General features: G+C 35.6%; 2 protein-coding genes across 3 annotated transcripts; one reads left to right on the forward strand and one right to left on the reverse strand.

Moving 5' to 3' along the window:
• The first annotated feature begins 4,732 nt into the window (after positions 1 to 4,732).
• IQD19 (IQ-domain 19) lies at positions 4,733 to 10,125 on the forward strand. Of its 2 annotated transcripts, XM_088861722.1 has the most exons (4): positions 4,733 to 7,759; positions 8,446 to 8,685; positions 9,018 to 9,719; positions 9,810 to 10,125. In XM_088861722.1, the coding sequence occupies exons 1-4, from the start codon at positions 7,304 to 7,306 to the stop codon at positions 9,828 to 9,830; spliced, it is 1,419 nt and encodes a 472-aa protein (XP_088717848.1). In that variant the 5' UTR covers positions 4,733 to 7,303; the 3' UTR covers positions 9,831 to 10,125. The 2 variants fall into 2 exon arrangements, with proteins under 2 accessions (XP_088717848.1, XP_020519947.1); XM_020664288.2 differs by having other exon boundaries at positions 9,018 to 9,974.
• LOC18429630 (2-oxoglutarate (2OG) and Fe(II)-dependent oxygenase superfamily protein) lies at positions 8,134 to 13,125 on the reverse strand. The gene is made up of 3 exons (XM_006838913.4): positions 12,666 to 13,125; positions 8,992 to 11,316; positions 8,134 to 8,617 (listed from the first exon to the last, which is right to left on the reverse strand). Exons 1-2 carry the CDS (start codon positions 12,984 to 12,986, stop codon positions 10,270 to 10,272), a joined length of 1,368 nt encoding a protein of 455 aa, XP_006838976.3. The 5' UTR covers positions 12,987 to 13,125; the 3' UTR covers positions 8,134 to 8,617; positions 8,992 to 10,269.
• Between the last annotated feature and the right edge of the window lie 8,088 nt (positions 13,126 to 21,213).

The raw sequence follows: 21,213 nt of genomic DNA on the forward strand, positions 1-21,213 counted from the left end.
TTCAACGATCAGGGGTAAAGTCAATCAAGGGTAAAATAATTCTGATAACTCAGCAAGTCAATCAGGGGTAAAGTAAGTATGTAATCAATCAGGGGTAAAGTCTGTAGTGATAACTCGTCGAGTCGCTACAATGACACGAGCGATTTCAACGATCAGGGGTAAAGTCGGGCATATTTAATGCCGACGATATCAACCACACACGTTAGGCACATGATCTTCATGTGCAGTGCATAGGTCTCAACCTTGCTCAATAACTGATGCATTTATTGATGGTCCGGCAGAAAAATTTATAGGATGCAGTTTTGTATTAAAGCTTCGATGTGGGATAATTCCCACAAACATTATGCACGTGAAATCATTATAATGCTTAGACGGTGATTCAAAATATATCATTATTACGTGGTGCAGTTGGTTATTACTCATGATTTCTTCTTAGACATCTCAACTTTGAGCCCCTTGGGCTCCATCCAACTCCTTTTTGTTGTCTAAAAGAACTCCTTTTTGTTGTCTAAAGAAACTCCTTTTTGATGCCCCTTGAGTACCATCCAACTTATTTTTGTTGCCTAAAAAGAAAAAAATAATGTTATTTGGCACCCAACTTATTTTTGTTGTCTAAAAAGAAGAAAATAATGTTATCAAAAAAGAAAATAATGTTGTCAAAAAAAATAAAAATAAAAAAAATAAAATAAAAGGTTTTTCAAAAAAAAAGAAAAAAGCACTACAATATTTTTTTATTTTCTTGTCAAAAACAAAAGGTAATATAACAAGTATTAAAAGGTAATATAACAAGTATTTATTGTCAAAAATAAAATAAAAAGTATAAAAAATAAAAAGTACCTTGGTAGCATCATTTTCTTATTTTTGCTGTAAAAAAAAAATGAAAAGTAATACAACAAGCAAAAAAAAATGTAGCACAACATCTTTTTATTTTTTGTCAAAATAAATAAAAGGTGTAATACAACAAGTATCATATTTTTCTTCTCAAAAAAATAAAAGGTAATAAAACAATTATTTCTTATAAAACAAATAAAAGGTATTTTCTAATACAACAAATATTTCTTAATACAACATAGAAATAAATGGTCTACTTATATTTTAAATTTTTATAACATGATGATCTTTAACATAAATTTAGGCATGCTAGGCCATCTGAAATCTCTCTCTCTCTATCTACTAACAATCTCTTCCACTAAATTTATTCTAAAAACCTAAAAAATTAAATTTTTGAAAAATTAAATTCGAAAATTGGTATGCATTCTAATAATTTCTACATTGATAATACAATATTTTATTTTATTTATTAATTTTTACATTATAAATCATGTAATGTACTATTTTTCTTATAATTATCAGTAATACATTTTAAATTAGATGATATTATAAGATATTTTGGGTTTGTTATTATTTTTATAATAAAATAATTATAAAATATAAACCAACAATTTCAATTTCAGTATATAATATTATAGTTAATTTGGTTGTAATAATTTTGGATTATAGCTAGTTAGGTTGCAATAATTTGGGTTTTTTTCTTAACGGATTAGGGCTTTCCGCCAATTCAAGATTTTGGTGGCTCTTTTTTTATCGATTTAATCTATTTTTTATTGTAATATATGCATGATTATATACTTCATCATGATAATTCTATGATTTTTCTTTTGTGTGATATAAATTTAATCGTTAACATAAGTTCATACAAGGAAAGAACATTTCAATATTCTCATATTGATGAAAAAAATGAAAATTAATAAAAATAAAAAATATAATTAGACCATTTATTCCCAAGTTGTATTAAGAAATACTTTTATTTTTTTGACAAGAAATACTAATTATGTTATCTTTTTTTTTTTTTTTTACAAGAGAGATATGATACTTGTTGATTATCTTTTTTTTCTTTTTTTTAACAAAAGAAGAAGATGTTGTACTACATTTTTTTTTTCTTGTTGTATTAATTTTTTTTTTTTTTTCAAGAAAAATAAAAAAATGATGCTGCCAAAGTACATTTTATTTTTTTATGCCTTTTGTTTTATTTTTTTACAAGAAATACTTGTTATTTTACTTTGTATATTTTTTACAAGAAAAATAAAAAAATATTGTACTATCTTTTTTATCTTTATCTTGAAAAGCCTTTTATTTTTTATTTTTTTATAATTGTATTTTTTGCCTTTGTTTATTTTTTTGACAAAAAAAAATATAAACGAGGACGTGCGCGCTAAGGGGTTCAAACTCTAAACGTCCACTGAAAAATCAGATATGTCAACCAACACCGCCATGTCGCCTAATTTGATTTTATTAGCTTCTATAATAATATATATTCAATCGTCTTGCTTTAATGATTTTTTGTGGGAATTATCCCACATCGAAAAATGAGCGTTGCTTTGTTCTCTATAAATTCTTGTGTAATAGATATTGCATTGTGCGTGTAGAAAAGCGATGGGGGCGACATGTGAGGTGAGTTACCACGTGTAGAGGATTTTTAGGTGCCACGTGTTGCTCCCACGAGGCGGCTACGTGTAAGACTCGCGATTCACTATCGGGAATCGCCCGGTTCACGATTCACTATTGGGAATCACCCGGTTCTCTCTGGACACGGGCAATTCTCGATTTTTTCGTGGAACTGGCTCAGTTGCAGATGATTCCCGAGTCAAACTCGGCTCGACTTGGCAAGTTTTTAAACCCTGGTTGAAAGTAATGAGAAAGGATATAAGGACTTATGGCCTTATTGAGGGGCCTTATTGAGGAGGGTATGACTATCAATAGAGCAGAATGACGGACCATGATTCATGTAGATGGCCCCAGTTAAAAAAAAAGCTTTGAATGCTTTGACGATGATGATGATTATAAGTGGAACCATCTCAATTGTGGATTTTAGAGGACGGCTGAGATAGCATATATACATATAGAAAGCTGGGATAAGTAAATAATCCAATTATAAACAGTAAAAAATGCACAAATATCGTAGGCATCTTAATATGATGAGAACTAATGAGGAATTAGTACTCAGGATAGGAAAATAATCATAATAAAAATCAATGCCCAAAGCATCGTGGTTTCTTAACGATAAGATGTATCAACTGTAGGATTAAAAGTTACAGGGAAATTTACGAAAATATCTCTTATACTTTCGAAAGTTTAATAGATATCATTAGTATTTTACGTTTGTATTTTATTTTTTTAGAACATATCTAACAGTTAAATATATATATATATATATATATATATATATAATTTTAGGGCATGTTGGTCATTTATTTAGTTAGAGTTTTTTTTTTTTGCATTTTTTAAAGGTACATTATGATAAGAAGTTTGATCACCCAAACTTTAAGCTGGATTCGAAATATAGGAAAAAAGATAAAATGCCGGACTTAAATGTAGAATATAAAATATTGGAGATGTTATTTAAATTTTGAAGAATATAAGAGCTATTTGCATAATTTTTCCTTTAAAAATTACTATATTATGAGGCATGTTCTCCATTCCATATATAGGCTGCTAATTGTCCCTCTGGGCGCGGCGATTGGGTGGTCGGGATGGTCTAGGGCTAGGTTTGGGCACACATATTAGGCTATTTGGGTCAGCACCAGCCTCAACTAGCTTAATCGGTTGGGCTCCAGCTTAGCAAAGAAGCTCGACCCAAGCCCACCTGGCCCAAACCTAGCCTATTGGTAGCCTTTGAAGTGCAGGGCTGGTAATCATGGCTGCCTACAACCTCCACTCCGATCTCAAAGACTTGGTCTGGCTTAAATCATTCTAGGTCAGGCCAAGCTCAGGCTGACGATTGCCCAACCTAGGCTAGCCCACTGCCAGCCTATTTCACAAGGATGGTTAAATTTAAATTCCCATTCAAACCCGTTTCGGATCCAAAATTTCATTAAAAATAGAATTACTTGAAAATGATTGAAAAAGACTTTTTTATATTTTTTATTGGGTTGTGAGTGGCTTTGCAGCATTTTCTTAATAAGCAGGGAAAAATATAGTAAGGCCCGTATCCAAGGATATTGAAGCGGAAAAAGTTGTTTTGTTTCACTCCTAAACCAAGCGGAGTAAGTAGACTATTAATTTTCAACAAATTATTCGTCCGGCATATTAAATTGTTAATCAATGGTCCATCGAAATAGGGCCTAATTTTTAGCCCATGTAGACATCCATTTTGTTGCTAGGGTGGTCCCGGTTCGGGCTTGATGCGTGACTTTACCGATTCCTGACATCATGTTGGAGCCCATGTTATTCAACTTTGAGAATGTCTACCATTGGAAGACAAGTATAATGGCATCAATATCTCACAATCACACTCTTTGAGATGGACCACTATCAAATGGAAAATTGTACATTGTTTTGAAATTTGGATCTCTCTAGTGAATTAGCCATCCTAGAAGCCAATCTGAATCGGCGATCTGGCCAAGAGAATCGGGTAATAAAAAATAAAAAAGTGGGAATGAAGTGATCTTGTTGGCCCAGTTACCTTACATAATTGGCCAGTTCTAGTGGGAACTGCTTGTTCTCGATATTGTCGAGAAACCGAGACAGTTCCTAATAAAGGAGATCGCAATCATTATTGACCATTTGATATGAAATTAAGTGGCTACGCTATACCATTTCTTAGGCATGAAGCTCAAATATAAGAACTTTGCGATGCACCCCAAACTATTGAATTTCTTATGCAATAACTAAACAAACTTTGACCACTTTCTACAAAAAGGGAATAGTTTTATGATAACGATCTATACCAAAAATAAATAACTTCGTTGATTAATCATTTATTTATTAAATGACACAGGGCACACCTACAGTGTGTAATACAGATAAGCAAGAGCTATTAACTGCTTTAGATAACAGGAGAAATAGAAATCAGAAGATCATATGGTCCCGAGGATATACATTCTCTCATTAAAGAACCCTATCTAGGGGTACTGTAAGGACCCAAATATAGGGAAAGGTAATAAATAAAATAAAAAATACACGTGTGCTTGAGAAATAACATGATCACAAGCGCTTTAAAGAAATCAAATTTTCCTTCTTTAAATTCGGACCTTTTTTGTGAGGTAAGATGAGATGAAAAAAGAATCCCAAAATTTTAACTAAAGAAAATACTTCCATGCCTTTTGTAAGGGAGACTAAGAAAACAATGTGCTCTTGCAGGAGCACGTTAAAATCAGAATCCCCATTAATCATTGTTTTGTCAAAAGGCGAGAGAGATTCGTGAGCCCTTCACAAATGTGAGCCAACTTGAGAGAGATTCCCAAAACCCATGTCACCTGAGAGCAAATGCGGTAAGCGGAAGGCCGGACCAAAATAAATAAAAAGAAAGCTATGTCATGTGCTAAGTGGAATCTAGTAAGTAGTGGAGCTAAAAAGGAACAACGCATGAGATACTCAATGTAGATTCTCTCTCACTCTCTTCTTTAACTCTGGTGCACATGGTGCTCGCTTCGGACAGTTATCCACCAATAAATCGACCGGTATAATTATTTGGTTAAAAGATACTAAATATTTAATGAACAATGAAAAAGAAAATATTAATATATGCACAAAATAGTCGATGTTCGTAAATAGAGAAAGTGTGTCATGACCTCGGCCGCACCTCGAAAATGTGGGCCTTCTTACCTCTCCCCGAAAAACCCATTTGTTCAATAGAATTTGAGGACCCCTCCTCAAGACATGCAAATCAATTTTTACCCTTATTAATTTGGGAGCTCTTAAAATCTTGGAAAGTTCATCAATTTTGGAGCTATTGAAATGTTTATTGTTGATTAGATGTTAAAAACAACACTCAACATGGAGCATTTTTAAAAGCTCCAAATCCTTTTCTTTCTCCAGGATATTGATTTTGAAGGTTCAAAATATTGGGTTCTCGATCCCGCTGTTTTGGTGGATTTTTAGGGGAAGGAGGGCAGCAGAATGGTTTAGTGCAGCTGGGGCCGCATGAAAACCGGACCATTGTAAATAAATTTGTGATCATCATTGAGTAGATAGAGAAAGCTAAAAAAGGCCTAATCAGCTCGACATGCATTGAATTGATTGTTTGGGCCATGGCTGGCACTGAAAGGATCTCTCTCTCTCTCTCTCTCCTGATTAAAAATTATGAAAGCCATTGTAAAGCCAAAAGCTAGCAAGATGGTGGAAAAATGAACATTAAAAAAAGAAGATAGGCTAAAAGGGATGCTTCCCTCCACCCAGCACTTGGCCAAATTGGAAAGCCAAAAGGGCCTTAAGAATCAACATTACACGTGATTGCCAACTAATGCCTCTTGTTGGATTATGCCTTGGAACACATTACTTGGCGTGTTAAATACATACACGAAGCGCGCCCTCTCTCTCTTGTGATGCATGCATACTAACTAAAATTCAATTATTGGGATGAACACACACAGAACATAGTGTTTTCCTTGAAGTGGCGATCAAAATCAAGCAACCAGGCATGAAATTTTGGTAAAAAGGAACAATAAACAGAGAGAGAGAGCGAGAGGTCTTCCTAAGAAGTGGCCATGAAATTCAGGTAAAACAATGAAAGGGATGTCTCCAGTTTAATTCCTTGGATCCGGGGCTTTGGACGCATAGATTTTAGAGAGAGAAAGAGAAGGTGAGCCCCACATCCATGGGATTGAAGTCACCTTCCAAACCAACATCTGCCCCCATCAACATTTCACATGGCCACTGCCGCCCCTCCAAAAAACCACCACAGGAGACCCCACTCTGACTTCTTCCATATAATTAACCAAAACTGCCCCACTTTCCACAATATCCAGTCCCCCAACCCTTTCTTTTCACTAATTTCTCACTTAACCACTCTAATTTCTATTTCAGGCTTTCAGCTATTAAGGAAACCCATGCTCTCCCTCTCTATGTTTATCACCTAATAAATGAGAACAGCTGCCTGATTTTCAGACTTGCACAAAATGGTAGCTTCTGCTCTTTTCCAAGAGGAGAGAGAGAAGACAACGACCACCTCATTGAGCACAAATTTAGAGCCATTTCTTTCACATGATTAAAATATCATGTGTACAAAGTTAGGTCTCCACATAAACAAAGTCATCCACACCCTGCCCGAAGTATTGTCTGTCCTCCCAAGTAATAATTCTTTGGGAAATTCCTCCCCATTTCTGCAGGCCTTCCAATACACGCATAAAAACACCCCACTAACCATACAAATAGTGCTGAAAGACCTTCGTTAAACAAATGGGTCAAATGGGCATGCATAAAAATTAAGAGAGAGAGAGAGAGAGAGAGCATAAAGATGCACACCTGCAGTGTCTGTCTTTTTATCACAAAGCCATCTCACTCCACGCCTTGAATCCAAGCTCCAATGGGGAAGACAAGCAAATGGATCAGGAGCTTCCTAGGTGGGAGAAAGGAGAGAGAGAAAGAGAAGAAGGAGAAACCCACAGAGCAGAGAGAGAAAGAGATGGAGAAACTGACAGAGCCTTCACAACCAAATGAGAATCACTCATTCACAAATGTTCCACCTAAAGAGAAGCGAAGATGGAGCTTTCGAAGATCCACCAACAAAGACCCAAACACCAACAATTCCTCACTCCAGACCAGTAATAATCAAAGCTCAGAGAATTTGAAAGAATCTGAAGAAGATGAGCAAAAGAAGCACGCAATGGCTGTCGCTGCAGCGACTGCAGCTGCAACTGATGCCGTCATGGCGGCTGCACAGGCAGCGGCTGCTGTGATGAGGCTCACAGCTGTTTACAAGCCATCGCTGATTGAGGAGAGGGCAGCTATCAGGATCCAGGCCATGTTTCGAGCTTATCTGGTTTGGATCCCACCCATGAATTACAAATTCTCCCTCCCTCCCTCCCTCCCTCCCTCTCTCTCTCTCTCTCTCTCTCTCTCTCTCTCTCTAGTGAATCATAAATTTGTTCCACTCTCTAGCAATTGGAATATCCATCACTCTCACAGCCACCCATATATTCATATGCAAGGTCTCTCTCTCTCTCTCTCTCTCTCTCTCTCTCTCTCTCACCCACACCCACACTCACACCCACAACCACAAAAGAGAAGGGAAGGGGGGGGGGGTGGGGCGGTAGGGGATGGCAGGACAGAGTGTAGAGGTTATTCTTTCTTTCTTTCTTTTTTTACATGTGCGGATTTTCTTTAGAAATTGGGTTTCAATTGTTCATTGAATTGTTTATGGAGAAACAAAAATACAAAGTTTATATCATGGTTTAATATTTTACAAACTTGTTGAATAAATATTGTAAGGTCTGATACTGTAAGTTATGCCTGCATTTTGGCCAAAACTGTCTGAATTCCAATACATAGATTTCTAAAAATACCAAAAAATATATATATCTGACACTTTTTTTTGTTAGCTGCATTTACTGCCCTTTTTCTGTACATCTGGTAAAGAAAAGGATGAAATCAAAATCAAAACTCTGAACCTCCTCAAATTCCTTGAACCATCTTCTAATTTGCTCTGTTGGGTTTCCTCTGTTCCAGGCCAGGAAAGCCCTTTGTGCACTGAAAGGGCTGGTGAAGATCCAGGCTCTGGTGCGAGGTCACTTGGTCAGGAAACAAGCAACTGCCACTCTCAGGTGTATGCAGGCTTTATTGACTGTACAGGCGAGAGCCCGTGCTCAAAGAATTCAATCATCATGTGAGGAAATCCATCCTGTCATTCAAAAGCAGACATCAATTCATAGACGATCATTTCAGGATAATCAATTCAGGCAATCAACAGTAAGTTTGTTGTGCAACTTTGTTTTTCAACTTGGTTTTGTAAGATACAATCCCTAATCATTTTGTTAAGTACCAACTTATAACTGTTGATATGAAGTAACGTGAACTTATTTCTGCAAGCTTTTACCACTAGAGAAAAACTCAAAAAGATTTCACCACTAAAGAAAGGGGAACTTCGACAAGGAATTCAATAGTCTGAACTGAAACCCAAATGATAAGCTTGCAACTTTTTTTTTGGGACAATATAATTTCAAAAACCTTGCAAGGCATTCGAGCCAATTTGCAAGAAATCATCAAAAAGCTTACCTCATCTGAAACTGTAACACTTGCAGGACATGGAGAAAACCATGGACGAGAACGTGAAGATAGTTGAAATGGACCTGGGTGAGTCAAGGGGCAGCTCAAAGAGTAGAATCAGCTATTCCAACCCACCAGTTGAAAGAACCGAACATAGATTTTCAATGCACTACGCAACACACAAAGAACATTCTTTACCCCCACATCCAAAGCTTGACCTTTCCCCTGCTCCTTCCCCTGCATTCCCAGACCTTAGTCCAAGAACGTCTAGTGGCCATTTTGAGGACTACTCATTCACCACAGCACAAAGTAGCCCACATTACTGTTCAGCTATTTCTAGGGCAGATAGTACAGGCCCCTTCACTCCTTCGAGACCTGAGTATGCAGAGTCCTTATCCCATGAATACTCTTTTTTCCCGAACTATATGGCCAACACTGAATCTTCAAAGGCTAAGGCTCGATCACAAAGTGCACCAAAACAGAGGCCTGATTCATATGAGAAGCCAGCTTCAAATAATAGTAAGAGGAGGAGTTCAACAGAGGGAAGGGGAATCCCACGTGGGGTCCGCATGCAAAGGTCATCTTCTCATGTGGGGGCCACCTGTAAAGGGTACCAGTACACAGGTCCGATCAAGCTGGATAGGTCTACAATGTCTCTCAAGGACAGTGAGTGTGGATCAACTTGCTCTGTGCTCACCACTAATACGAACTATTGCAGATCTCTCGTAGCAATTGAGGTTAGCATACTGAAAAATCTTTAAAAGAATGGACCAAAAGGTTGTAAAGTGTACTTGTGTAAACTATTGACATCATCTTCTTGATTGCAGGCATATGGCAACAGATACTGAGTTTCCCTGACCCACTCAGTAGGGATTAGAAGTGTGATTGACTTTATGAAGAAGAACAATGCTGACTCTCCAATGTCTCCATGGATGAGTTAAGATTGAGCAAGAATAGAGTCCCAAATCTGAGACTCTCAGTAGCAGAAGCCACTGTAACTTGTTTTCGGTTTTTTGGGTGTGTCTAATTCTTTCGGTTGAGTGGAACATTTCTTTTCATTCTTGGCAAGAGAAAATGACTTTGTAAAAGAATGGGCGCAAATAATATATAATTAGAAGTTGTCTTAGTTATCAAGAAACAAAACTATAACCATGTTAGAGAGAGTAAAGACTGCACCAATGTCCGATATCATATGGTGGGATAATCATCCTAGAAAAGGATGCACAGACCAGTGTCAAAGGAGTGAAGGATCCCAAATTTGAAATTCCAGATGGCAACAAAAAAAATCTATTTCCCAGACTGCCAGCCATTGCTACCATAGTACTGTTTGGTTGTTTCTTTTGAAAATTCAGCAAATGTCATACCATCTTTCAAGCGAGTTAATAGAGGTGGAACCTTTCTTTGTATGTCACAAGTGCAACTTCTTCTCCCTATTGATTTATCCCAACTCGCCCCATCCCTCTCAGGAAGTTCTGAGAAAGTCTTGTGCCAAGAAGGTTGAAGAAAGACCACAAAATTTTCTCTGCTTATGTCCACTCTTTCACGTACTCTGGAAACTGCATGGATTGTTGAAGTAAGCTTTCCTCTAGATAAAATTTCAGCTGATTCTCCAACCTGAATAATGAAACTGTTAGGAGGTGCTCTGACCATAAGCGTCCTATGCATAACAGTGTCATGTATCTGCAAATATGTGTGTCCGTTAGGAGCAGAGCACTCTGATTGAGAATCAAGTTTCTCATAACTGTCATCATTGTTTTCCGGGTTCTGGCATTGGGAAAGAAACATTGGGGTAGTCAAAACTGTGAATAGCCCATAGTCATAGTGCCATTGTTGCCATAAATTAGATGGCAAAATTTGGCTTGATATAACGCTGTATTGAAGTGAACTCACATTCGAATCTTCAACAAGAATCTGTCCACTTTTGTTTCTCTGTTTTTTATCTCCTCTTGATCTTGCAGCCTCCTTTAGAACAAAGTTATCTAAAATTGAATGGTAATGGATAAGACGTCCTTTTGCAGTGCCTGAGTGAAGGATGCTTTCCTCTAGTTCACCACCACCAATGCCTTTATCACATATTCGTGCAAATAAAAGTCCTATTACTACCATGCAGAAACCCAGCTCTTTAAAAGCATTTCCCAGATCCTTAAATTCATTCCCTGTTTCATGGGGCTGCTGTTCTAAACTGTAAATATCTGGATCTTCTGAATCTCCTGGTTTTGACCCTATGTGCATCAGTTTAGGGACAAAATCCTGTTGATATCTTAATGGAAATACAAACGATGAGACACTTCTGTCCAGGTCCTTCAGTGAAAAATCACTACCCAAGCCATGCTCCTGGAAAAAGAATTAACTTTTAAAGATGGCAAGATAGGCAAAGTATAAAAGGCATTCATCATAAATGCAGGTTGATCTTTCAAATTCTCTTAAGCATTTACATGTTTCCGATATAGCTAACACCATATGCAAAAACTAAACTGAATTCTCGAAGTAACAAAAAGAGAAATAGTATCTACTCATCAAAGACCTTTAAGTAAAAAATAAAATAAAAAGCAAAAGTTTTATAACTAGCATAACCAGATCACTACACCTGTTCCCATCGTAAGTAAGACTCCCCTAAGGAAGAGGTCAACCCTCCTCATGAACAAAAAAAAGACTTGGATTCGATTTTCATTTGGGTTCAGCAAATTTCAAATATGTTTCTCTTGCAGAAAAAGTACACCCAGTACCCCTTTGTCATGCAGCCAACCCAGTGATCCTTTGAAAAATAGTAATGTGCCATAGCAGGACAAATGCTAAATACAGAACAGACAAAATAAAAGGGCCTTATAAAAGATATGAGCTGTTTCCATCTAAAGCGTGGCACATACATTTGGTTTTTTCAGTGACATGGAAAAGATAGTATAGTGAAGGGCCCAATCAGATAAAGTGTGCTTTATGCCACATACACCAGATGATAGTAATAGAATGCAAAAACCATTGAATTCAGGATGAATTCATGCTTTTGCTTTTTTTTTCATAATTGATATTTTTAATTGATTGCGTTTGTGTAATCTTTACAAAACGGCGTATTGGCCCGTGAAAAGGGGTAATTTCAAAAATTAATTCTTCTTTGTTTCTGAGACATGCCAAGGAAAAATAAGGACCTCTCAAACAAGCAGAGGAATGCTATGCCTTTTCCCTTGAGAGCCTATCCAATCTCAAATATTTCAATGGAGCACAATATTTTCAATGAACCCAATTACGTGAAGCTGGAGAAAGCAGACTAGCACATTTATTAAACACTGCAATGGCGGTGCAAATAACAAGAGCCCTGTTCATTTTCTCTCACATCCTAGATGACAATTCCTGTTTAGCCATATAGTTTGATTGTCCACTTCATCTCAACCAGAGTGCCATAAGATTTTGGTTTCGTTTCCCATCCAAATAAGTTTTAATACTCCAACTGTAAATTAAAAAAAGGCCTTGAATCAACAATGCATAAATATAGAAAAAAGATAGAACTCAACATATGTACAATACATTGCCAAATGCAAAATTACAATAAATTACAGAAGATCGTATCACTCACGACATTGTATTTATGAGATGTTATGCCCGTTGAAATCCAACGTCCACAGAAAACAACGCGGATGGAAGGCATTAACAGTTTAATTCTAAGAAGATGATGAAGGAATTGCAGGTACCTTGAGAATGCAATGACGATCCTTGTTGTTGAGGAGCGCAAGCTTCCGGGCAAGAGGAAGAAGTCTCCGCCGCATAGCTCCAGCATTCGGAACTCCAGTTATAGCTATCAAACCAGGGCCTTCAGGACCTAGGGTTTCCATCACAGTTTTAAAAACGGCGTCAAGTCTCTCTGATTCTTCTCTTGCAGGATACGAAAGTTTAGGGCTGGAAGACGGTGAATGGGAGGGAGAAAATGAGGATTGGGACAAGAGAATGAGGTCATCGTACTGGAGTTGAACCAGTTCAAGTACATCTTTTTCCTCTCCTTCCATTTCTGGCATGATTGCGTTCGAGCGAGAGAGGCTTAGGCCTAAGAATCAGAGAGCAGGAGATTTTACCGGGGCGTTTTGGCTTTGCACAAGCGGTGGAATCCAGAGCATCCGAAGGTACAAGGAACTTTTGTATAAGCGGTAATAGACCAGGACATGTCCTAAGATTCATAGGTACATATGCGGCCTTCATGACCTATTTTTTAGATATATCTTAGCCCTAATTTTTTAGGTGGGTATAATCTCTAACATGGAGAACAGGAAGGTGTAAAGAGAAATTAATTTTAAGAAGAGAAATGATTTTATAGGACCCTCTTCCACTCATATGTGTAGGATCTCAAAGGATAACTATTAAATTTAGTCTGAATCTATAAAAAAATCAAATCTCATACTCATGTGATAAATTTTTTAAAGATTTGTGTCAACTTTAATTATGATCATTTAGAGTCCTACACAGGGGTAAGGAAGAGTCATATAGGATCATTACTCTTTTAAAAATTACAACAGATAAATTTTTTTACAAAACACTTCAAGAGAATTTATCCTATAGGACTTTCTTCTATATATGTATGTAAGACCCAAAGGATCACCATTAAAGTTAGAACGGATCTATAGAAAAGTCAAGTCCCACATCTATGTAATAACTTTTTTAGAGATCGATACTAACTTTAATGATGATCTTTTGGAATCCTACACACATAAATAGAAGAGGGTCCTATAGGATCCTTACTCATAAATCAAACAAGTGATTTTTTTTTAGAGACCACAACCATGTCTATCTTAAAAATAGATGTGGGATGCAAATGGAGTCATGTGTTCCTCTAATACATAAACCACTTTACCAATTGACAATGGGAAAATTGTTTCATGAGTCAGCGGGCAAACACAAACTCACTTTACCAATTGACAATGGGAAAATTGTTTCATGAGTCAGCGGGCAAACACAAACTCACTTTACCAATTGACAATGGGAAAATTGTTTCATGAGTCAGCCGGTAAACACAAACTAAGATGGACGTTATCTAAAGTTTATTGTCTATAAATAACATAAAAAATACTAAAATATTATAATTTAAAAGTTAATTTTTCTTTTCATATTAATGATCATCTTGGTCCATATGATGAATGTACAAAAAAAAAAAAAACATTTAAAATGAATTTTTGTAGGGGCTGCATATGTGCATATGAGTTTGTCAAGCCATAGAAACCCATCCTTTTTTCATTTTTTTTTGTTTTTTTTTTTTTCCGAGAGGGGGAGGGGTAATTTAATGGGGAAGTTATACCTCTACTTGTTTTTTTTCAAGTAGATTTGTTATTAGGGTATTGTTAGTGGTAAGAATATAAACCACAACATGATAATTAGGATGTAGGGTGCTACCACCAAGACATTACCCCCATCCTTGACAATGCCATCGTGTTGTACGGAAGTATTAAAATACCCCTATGGCAGCTCCTAGAGTGACCTTGAAGGTCCTATAGATAGGAAAAATACTTCCTTGATTAGGTAGTTCACAAGTTATTCATTAAAAATGGGTGTGGTTTGTATAAGGGGACAACCTTAACGTTTAATTAACGCACACCTCCATAGTTCATTGAAAGATGCCATTTTGGTGTCAAAAATTTCAATGATGACTTGAAAAACTACTTTACGTCTAATTATGAAATTTAAAACTTAAAAAATAGTTGAGTAAATCTACAATCAAATGAAAATATGGAGAATTGGTGGTCTAACAGTCCAGATAATGTATTACAAAATGTACTTTTTTTTGTTTTTTAAAATATTTTTTCTCACATCCATACATCTCGAGGCCAAGATGATCAATTAGATGTTTTTTACCATCAAAACAACATTTTTTGGTGGATTTTTTAGTGGTGCCTTTTTTACACCGTTTAAGTTTGCAGGCTAGTATAAGCATTTTCCTTAAAAAATTACTAAGAGCATAATGCTCACTTCTTCCTTGTTTTTTTTTGTTTTACTAAACCTTGTCCAATGTTGTTAAGTTCGAATGATTGTATTTGTCACTTTCTCATACCCCTAAGCGGAGTTATTATCAAAATGTCCCTATTTCGGGTTTTTAATATTGAATTTTTTTTTTTTTTTTTCTTGGAGGTCCTTGAATGAAATAAAATTTAAAAAATGGTTATTTAGGACTTAATATTCACAAAACTTAGTTATATATTAAAACCTGGGTATAGAGATTCTAGTTTTATGTAAAACTTGGTTTTAGTTAAAAAGTTGTTTGGGTAGCTTCTAGAAGAATCCAATATATAACGAATTCCTAGTTTGACTCATGCAAGTAGAAAATTATATTATTTTTTGGTGGAGGTTTCTATATTTTCCCTACAACATAGAAGATCTATCATTCTCTTACCATCCAGTCGTCTAATTTTGATCAAGAGAGCTACTCATCGTTTGATATTTAGATCCGACATCTCAAAGTATTTTATTTTTAGTTTTTTTATACAAATTGTATGAACATGAAATTTGATACGTGTCATCTTCTCATTGGGGCGCACCTATAAAAAATATTACTTTTTTTTTTCGATAAAATATAATGACCAAAATACCCTTTAAAATTTAAAGGGTATTTTGGTCATTTTATTTTATTAGAAATTTTTTTTATATTTTTCACTAGTGTGAGTTTAATAGAGGATAGAACGTCCAAAATTTGGTGTCAAAATAGTTTATAGGAAAAAAAATTAAAAATACAATAGTGTACAGACATGACATTGTGATTGGGACAATCGTAACCCTCCATTCAAAATGGAGGGTTGGATAAGGGGAAGTATATAAGTTTTATGTGGTAGGGGAAACATAGAAAGCTTGCCCTTATTTTATAAGATAAGATAATCCGACTTTTTAATATTTTTTTTCCATAATTTTGTGTACCCGAGAGACATGATGATTAAGCAATTGTAGCATACCTCACTCGGTTGGGCCTAGCCCTGCCCTTGTCCCATGGGGCTGGCCCAAGCTCGGCCTTGCCCCGTTAAATCCGGGTCAGGCCAAAACAGATAAGGAAAAAATAATAGAAAAATAAAATGAAGGCCAGTCTAAACCGGGCCAACACTAGCCTAGCCCAGCCCTCGGACAAAAGTATGCGATCTAGACCCAAAATTTTAGGGCGGGACTGACTGGGACGGGCCGCCCGGCATATTGTCAGCCCTAGTTGGAACTTGCAATGAACTCTCTGATCATCTAGGAATTCCAACAAGCTAATTAGTTCAATGAAATTTGTACCTACGGCTTCCTTCCTAGTCGTCCTGACTCTATTGATCCTTAGTGCTCATTCCAAGCTCATAGTGGAATTTTAATTTGCTGATTCCAGTGACTTCAAACATGTTTTTTAATTTTGGACCTGAATGATATGGAACTTGTGATTGCTTTTATATGTGCTACTGAATGGAAGCAAATCTCTTATTTGATATGTCACTTGCGATGGTCGCTTTCCCTTTTAAGTTGGATATTTTTTGGGACATTCACAAACTATCTTAGGCGGTGGCTTTATGTTTCTTTGAAGGAAAAAGTTTAGAAACTGTATACAATAAGACGGTTTGTCTTTTGTACAAGGATGTTGTAGTTATTTTTGTTCGTTAGATTTGAAATTGGACGGTTGAGAGTTTTACATTTATCAAGATCAAAGTCAAAAAAAAATTTCTCCAACTTTGTGACTTACTCTATGTTTTTTGATTTGACATTTGATAGCTAAGATTACTTGTGGCCTTCTTGTTCCAAAGATAAATAATCTTATAGTATATAACTCCAAAAGTTTATAAGGTTGTATTTTTGTACAATTAGAGTAAGAAGCACCGCAAAATTCATTTAGAAGAGAGTGTTATGATGTTGGAGAACCCTCCAAATGATCATCTAGATCGAGATATGTGGATATAAAGAAAACAAGAGATTCGAGTCTTCGAAATAACATATTTTGTAACAAGTTATCTGGATGGTCTATAGTTAAGATTTTTTAAGTGTGAGAAATTTACGTACAGATCATATTGGGGGGGGGGGGGGGGGGGGGGGTCAATTACAAAAAGGGAACACATTTTTTCAAAATTACGGGTGACACCCCCTGGGCGGTTTTTTTTCCAAGTTACCTCTCTGTTCAGTAAATCGAACCCCAGATAAGTGGGTTTTTTACATTTCAATGTAAGCCAACTGTTTGGTGTTTAAAATACCGGATAGCTATTTAAGTTTTAAAAAGGTACATAATGAGACCATTTACCTTTGGTACAAAATCGTCATAATTAATGTTGATTATTGGATGGGAAGTTGGGTGGCTACATTTATTTCATTGATCAAGCTCAAAGTTCAAAAGAAATTTTCTCGAATTTTGTGACGCATTCAAGCCATAAGATTTCATATCAGATGGTTGTAAGCAATTGTAACCTCCATATACAAAAGTTAAATGGTCTCATTGTATACAATCCCTTAAGTTTTTTAAGTTTGATGTCCGGTGTTTGAAATACCAGACAAAGGATTATGGAATAAGGTATTTTGAACACCGGACAGTTGCTTTTCGTTTAAACGCAAAAAAACTCACATATCTGGTGTTCGGTTTACCGTAAATGGGGGTAACTTGAGAAAAAATAAAATCTCGGGAGTGGGAAGCCCGTAACTTGCAAAAAATGTGTTCCCATTTTGTAATTGACCCCCCTCTCCCCCAATAAGGTCCATACGTAAATTTCTCTCTAAGTGTTTATAGATTTGCTCAATTTGTAACTTTTTTTTTAATTTTAAATTTCACAACTAGAGATAAAAATAGATTTTCAAGCCATCACAAGGTTTCCAACACTTAAACTACATATTCAAAAGTATTTTAGAGGTGCGCCTTACTTCTACAATACAAGATGGGCGCCTTATACAAACTTCACACTTCTTTCAATGTATTTTTTGTACAATTATTATTTTCTTTTTTATAAATTATGATTCTCGACGCCTCAGCAAACTACATCCCGAAAGCCGTTTTCTTTGCTGGCTTGAAGCTTTCTTCGCAGCTAGTTCACACTGTAGTTTCTTTTTGTACAATTATTATTTTCTTTTTTTTTATAAATTTTGACTCTCTCTTTCTCTCCCTCCCTTCCTCCCTCTCTCTCTCTCACGGTTCACTAGTAGGAATCGAGTTTGGGAAGCAGTATTTCAATCGTGAATATCCAAATACTCAAGCCCAAGCAAGATTCCTAGTTATCATTCTTTTAAGTACATTGGATATAATGCACTAAGCTCGTGCTAATATACAAATCGTGCGGTACGGGTTTTTCCAAGATGTTGAGGTATCCAATCCCGTCTTTATCATTTTATTTTTCCATCCTCAGATAACGCATTTAAAAACCACTAACAATTTTAAAAAATAGGTAGGGGCTCGTCATCCCCATTAAATTACCCAAAAATATATATATAAAAATTGTGCAGGGAGAAAGGAAAGCTGTGGATTGAAAGAAAATGACCCTGAGAACAGGCTCAAGGCAGGAGGAGCCAGTGCCACAATATGATGTTTTGGTTTCTACCCTCACCAATACAATATTTTTGTTCAGATAAAGAAAAAAAAAAAAAGAATAAAGGACTTGCATGGCTCAACATGGAAGAATACTTGGTGAATCAGATACATGATTTGTGTCTAACTTTAAATCTAACTTTTGTCTAAGATCCTTAAATTTGCAGCTCCAAAGTAGCACAAAATTTGTCCGAGATCCATGAATTGAGAGCTCCAAAAAAATAGTGCAATGGAGTCATGGTTTTCGCTGTAACTTTATGATTCACATTCTACATTTCAAAGTGCTTTACCTGTGACTTGAAATCTGTTCAATTATAGTGTCACTTTTGTTTATGCTTCCTTTAGTAATGATTTTTTTTTTTTTACATGTTAATAGGCAGAAATGGAATCTTTCATGTCGGCTCCGCTATATTATAGCTGGATCCAAACCTCTCGGGCTAAAGGCTCATTTCTTATTTTTAATAATTGCTATCTTTCTTGGGAACAACAAAACACCCGCATCTTCTCTCTTTTTTTTTTTGAGAAAAAAAAGCACATTTACCATTAAGACATCTCATAGCATCTTTCCCTTTAGGTTAGGGTTGTGACAATTGTGTCTTGAGCTTATTTGGGAAACAAGTTTCTTAATTTTTTTGGCTTACTTCAGGTGGTTAATCTTGTTACTCGTTGTGAAAAGAAAGTCTCTTTGGTTTTGTAGCACATTTTGTGCCTTTTGCTTTTGTCGATTTGCCTTCTGAATTTTAGCGGCAGTCCTTTGGCCTTGCTTTGTCAAGCCTATGCTTTTGTTGCTCTCTTCTTTTGAGATAAAGTGTTAAAGATAAGAATAAAGAGTCTGCATATTATATACGATACGTGTTCAAGAAAAAAAAGAGAAAAGATTATTGTGTATTGAGGAGCTTATTGTAGCATAGGCCGGACAGCCTGATCAAAGGAGAGGGATGATTTGGATGGCCAAGAAATAGCACACATTGTCTGCTTACTATTTTTCTAATATATAGTTTTCTTTTATTTGAAGAGGTTATTTGGTGTGTACATGTGTGCAAATTTGCGATCTATGTAACTTCTACTTTTTTTTGGGCACATATAGAGCCTTTGTTTACCCTTATGACATTTGTTTTTTTAGGCATATGTAAAGTGCACAAGAAATTTTATTGGGAAAATAACACTAAAATTGTCCAGCAACCGCACAAAATCATTAAAGTTGTCAAATCATAAAATTTTAATAGTGGAATGGTTCCTTTATATTTAATTCACTCAAGCACCTCCTCGATTTTTTAGAAAAGACCCAAATTGTCTTATTTAGATTTCGAAACTCTGCACAAGTAAGGGCATTTTGATAAATTTACCTCATTTAAGTTGGTCGAATCAATTACATAATTTTCCTTGTATATTCTTAATTAAAAATCCCAAACAAACATTTCTAATGACAAAAGCGAGATGCTAATTGCCCAACTCAAGGGCCCCTAAATCCAACGATAATGGCTAAATTATCTCTCATTGCTCAGAATTAGGAACCCTTAGCTAGCCGTTTTATTGAAAAGAATAAGATTCTAGGTTCCAAACCCAAGACAAGAAGGGGTAATTTAGTTATTATGCTCATACAAAGTTGATCGAGTGAATTAAGGGTTATAGCACCACTTACACAAGGTTAGGGAACCATAATCTTGTATTTTTTTTTGGGAGATTAATTATAATGAGACAATTTATCATTGGTAAAAAGAAGTCACAATTATTTATAACTATCCGATGTGAAATATGATATTTTGGATATGTCATAAAGTTTGAAATTTTTTTTTTTGAACTTTGAGCTTGGTCAATGAAATAAATACAGCCGACCAATTTGACATTCAATAGTCAAAATTAATTATGACCACCTTGTACCAAACGTAAATTATTTCATAATATACTTTTCCATTTTTTTTTCATTTGGCTCGAGCAAGACAGAAACACCAAAATGCCCTTGTTTATTCCACATTGTGAATATTAGAGAATATTATTTTGAGCATTTTTAAACAAAAATTTGGAAAAAGGCATCAAAGCGCGATGAATCTTGTAAAGTAACCACTCTACGGTTAAATTAGAGGATTTTATTGCTTCAATGATTTTGTGAAGTGGTCTAACCATTTTAACAATGTTTTTCCTTTTCATTGATATTGGCGGCTAGGACGAGGAGGTCAAATGTATCATAATGCACTCCTGCAAGAACATACGATTTTATTATTTTATTTTTTCTATGCATGGTTTAACATATATGGAAAAAATTAAACATGTGAGATCTTTTGTTGATATCAAGTAAAAAAGTTTCAGATTGAAGGTAATTGGACAGCCCAACATACAATTAATCGCAGTAAAAAAGGGGAAAAAAAAAAAACTTCCCAGAAGATTTCATGCTCCGAAGGGAGCATACTTTCTATTACTCCCACGTGCAAAACCTGATATAGGAGTATTTTTAGTAACTTAAATTTCCCATATGCTATACTCAATACATTTTTTTTTATAAATTACTTTTCCTACGGGAGCTCAATAAAAGAAAGATGATAATAATTATGAGCTCAATAAAAAGAGAGATGATAATAATTAGGAGCAAAAAGATTCAAAACAATAATAATAATTAGGAACTTAGATCTTTATTGTTCTATTTATCAAAAATAATAACGAGCTTAGCTCTAATTAAGCAATTCGCACTTATTAGCAACCAAAGGTGCAGGGGCTCTTCTCTACGGACTGCCACGTCATATCCCGCC

Source organism: Amborella trichopoda, chromosome 3 (genome assembly GCF_054954075.1).
Source record: "Amborella trichopoda isolate Santa Cruz 75 chromosome 3, AtrichopodaSantaCruz75HAP2 v2.0, whole genome shotgun sequence".
NCBI lineage: Eukaryota > Viridiplantae > Streptophyta > Magnoliopsida > Amborellales > Amborellaceae > Amborella > Amborella trichopoda.

What these genes read in the sequence shown, in the direction of transcription:
- IQD19 (XM_020664288.2), top strand. Translation starts at nt 7,304, where the DNA reads ATGGGGAAGACAAGCAAATGGATCAGGAGCTTCCTAGGTGGGAGAAAG. An exon ending in CCATGTTTCGAGCTTATCTG is followed by an intron (nt 7,760 to 8,445) that starts GTTTGGATCCCA and finishes CCTCTGTTCCAG; the next exon opens with GCCAGGAAAGCCCTTTGTGC. An exon ending in ATCAATTCAGGCAATCAACA is followed by an intron (nt 8,686 to 9,017) that starts GTAAGTTTGTTG and finishes TAACACTTGCAG; the next exon opens with GACATGGAGAAAACCATGGA.
- LOC18429630 (XM_006838913.4), bottom strand. Translation starts at nt 12,986, where the DNA reads ATGCCAGAAATGGAAGGAGAGGAAAAAGATGTACTTGAACTGGTTCAA. An exon ending in ATCGTCATTGCATTCTCAAG is followed by an intron (nt 11,317 to 12,665) that starts GTACCTGCAATT and finishes TTCTTTTTCCAG; the next exon opens with GAGCATGGCTTGGGTAGTGA.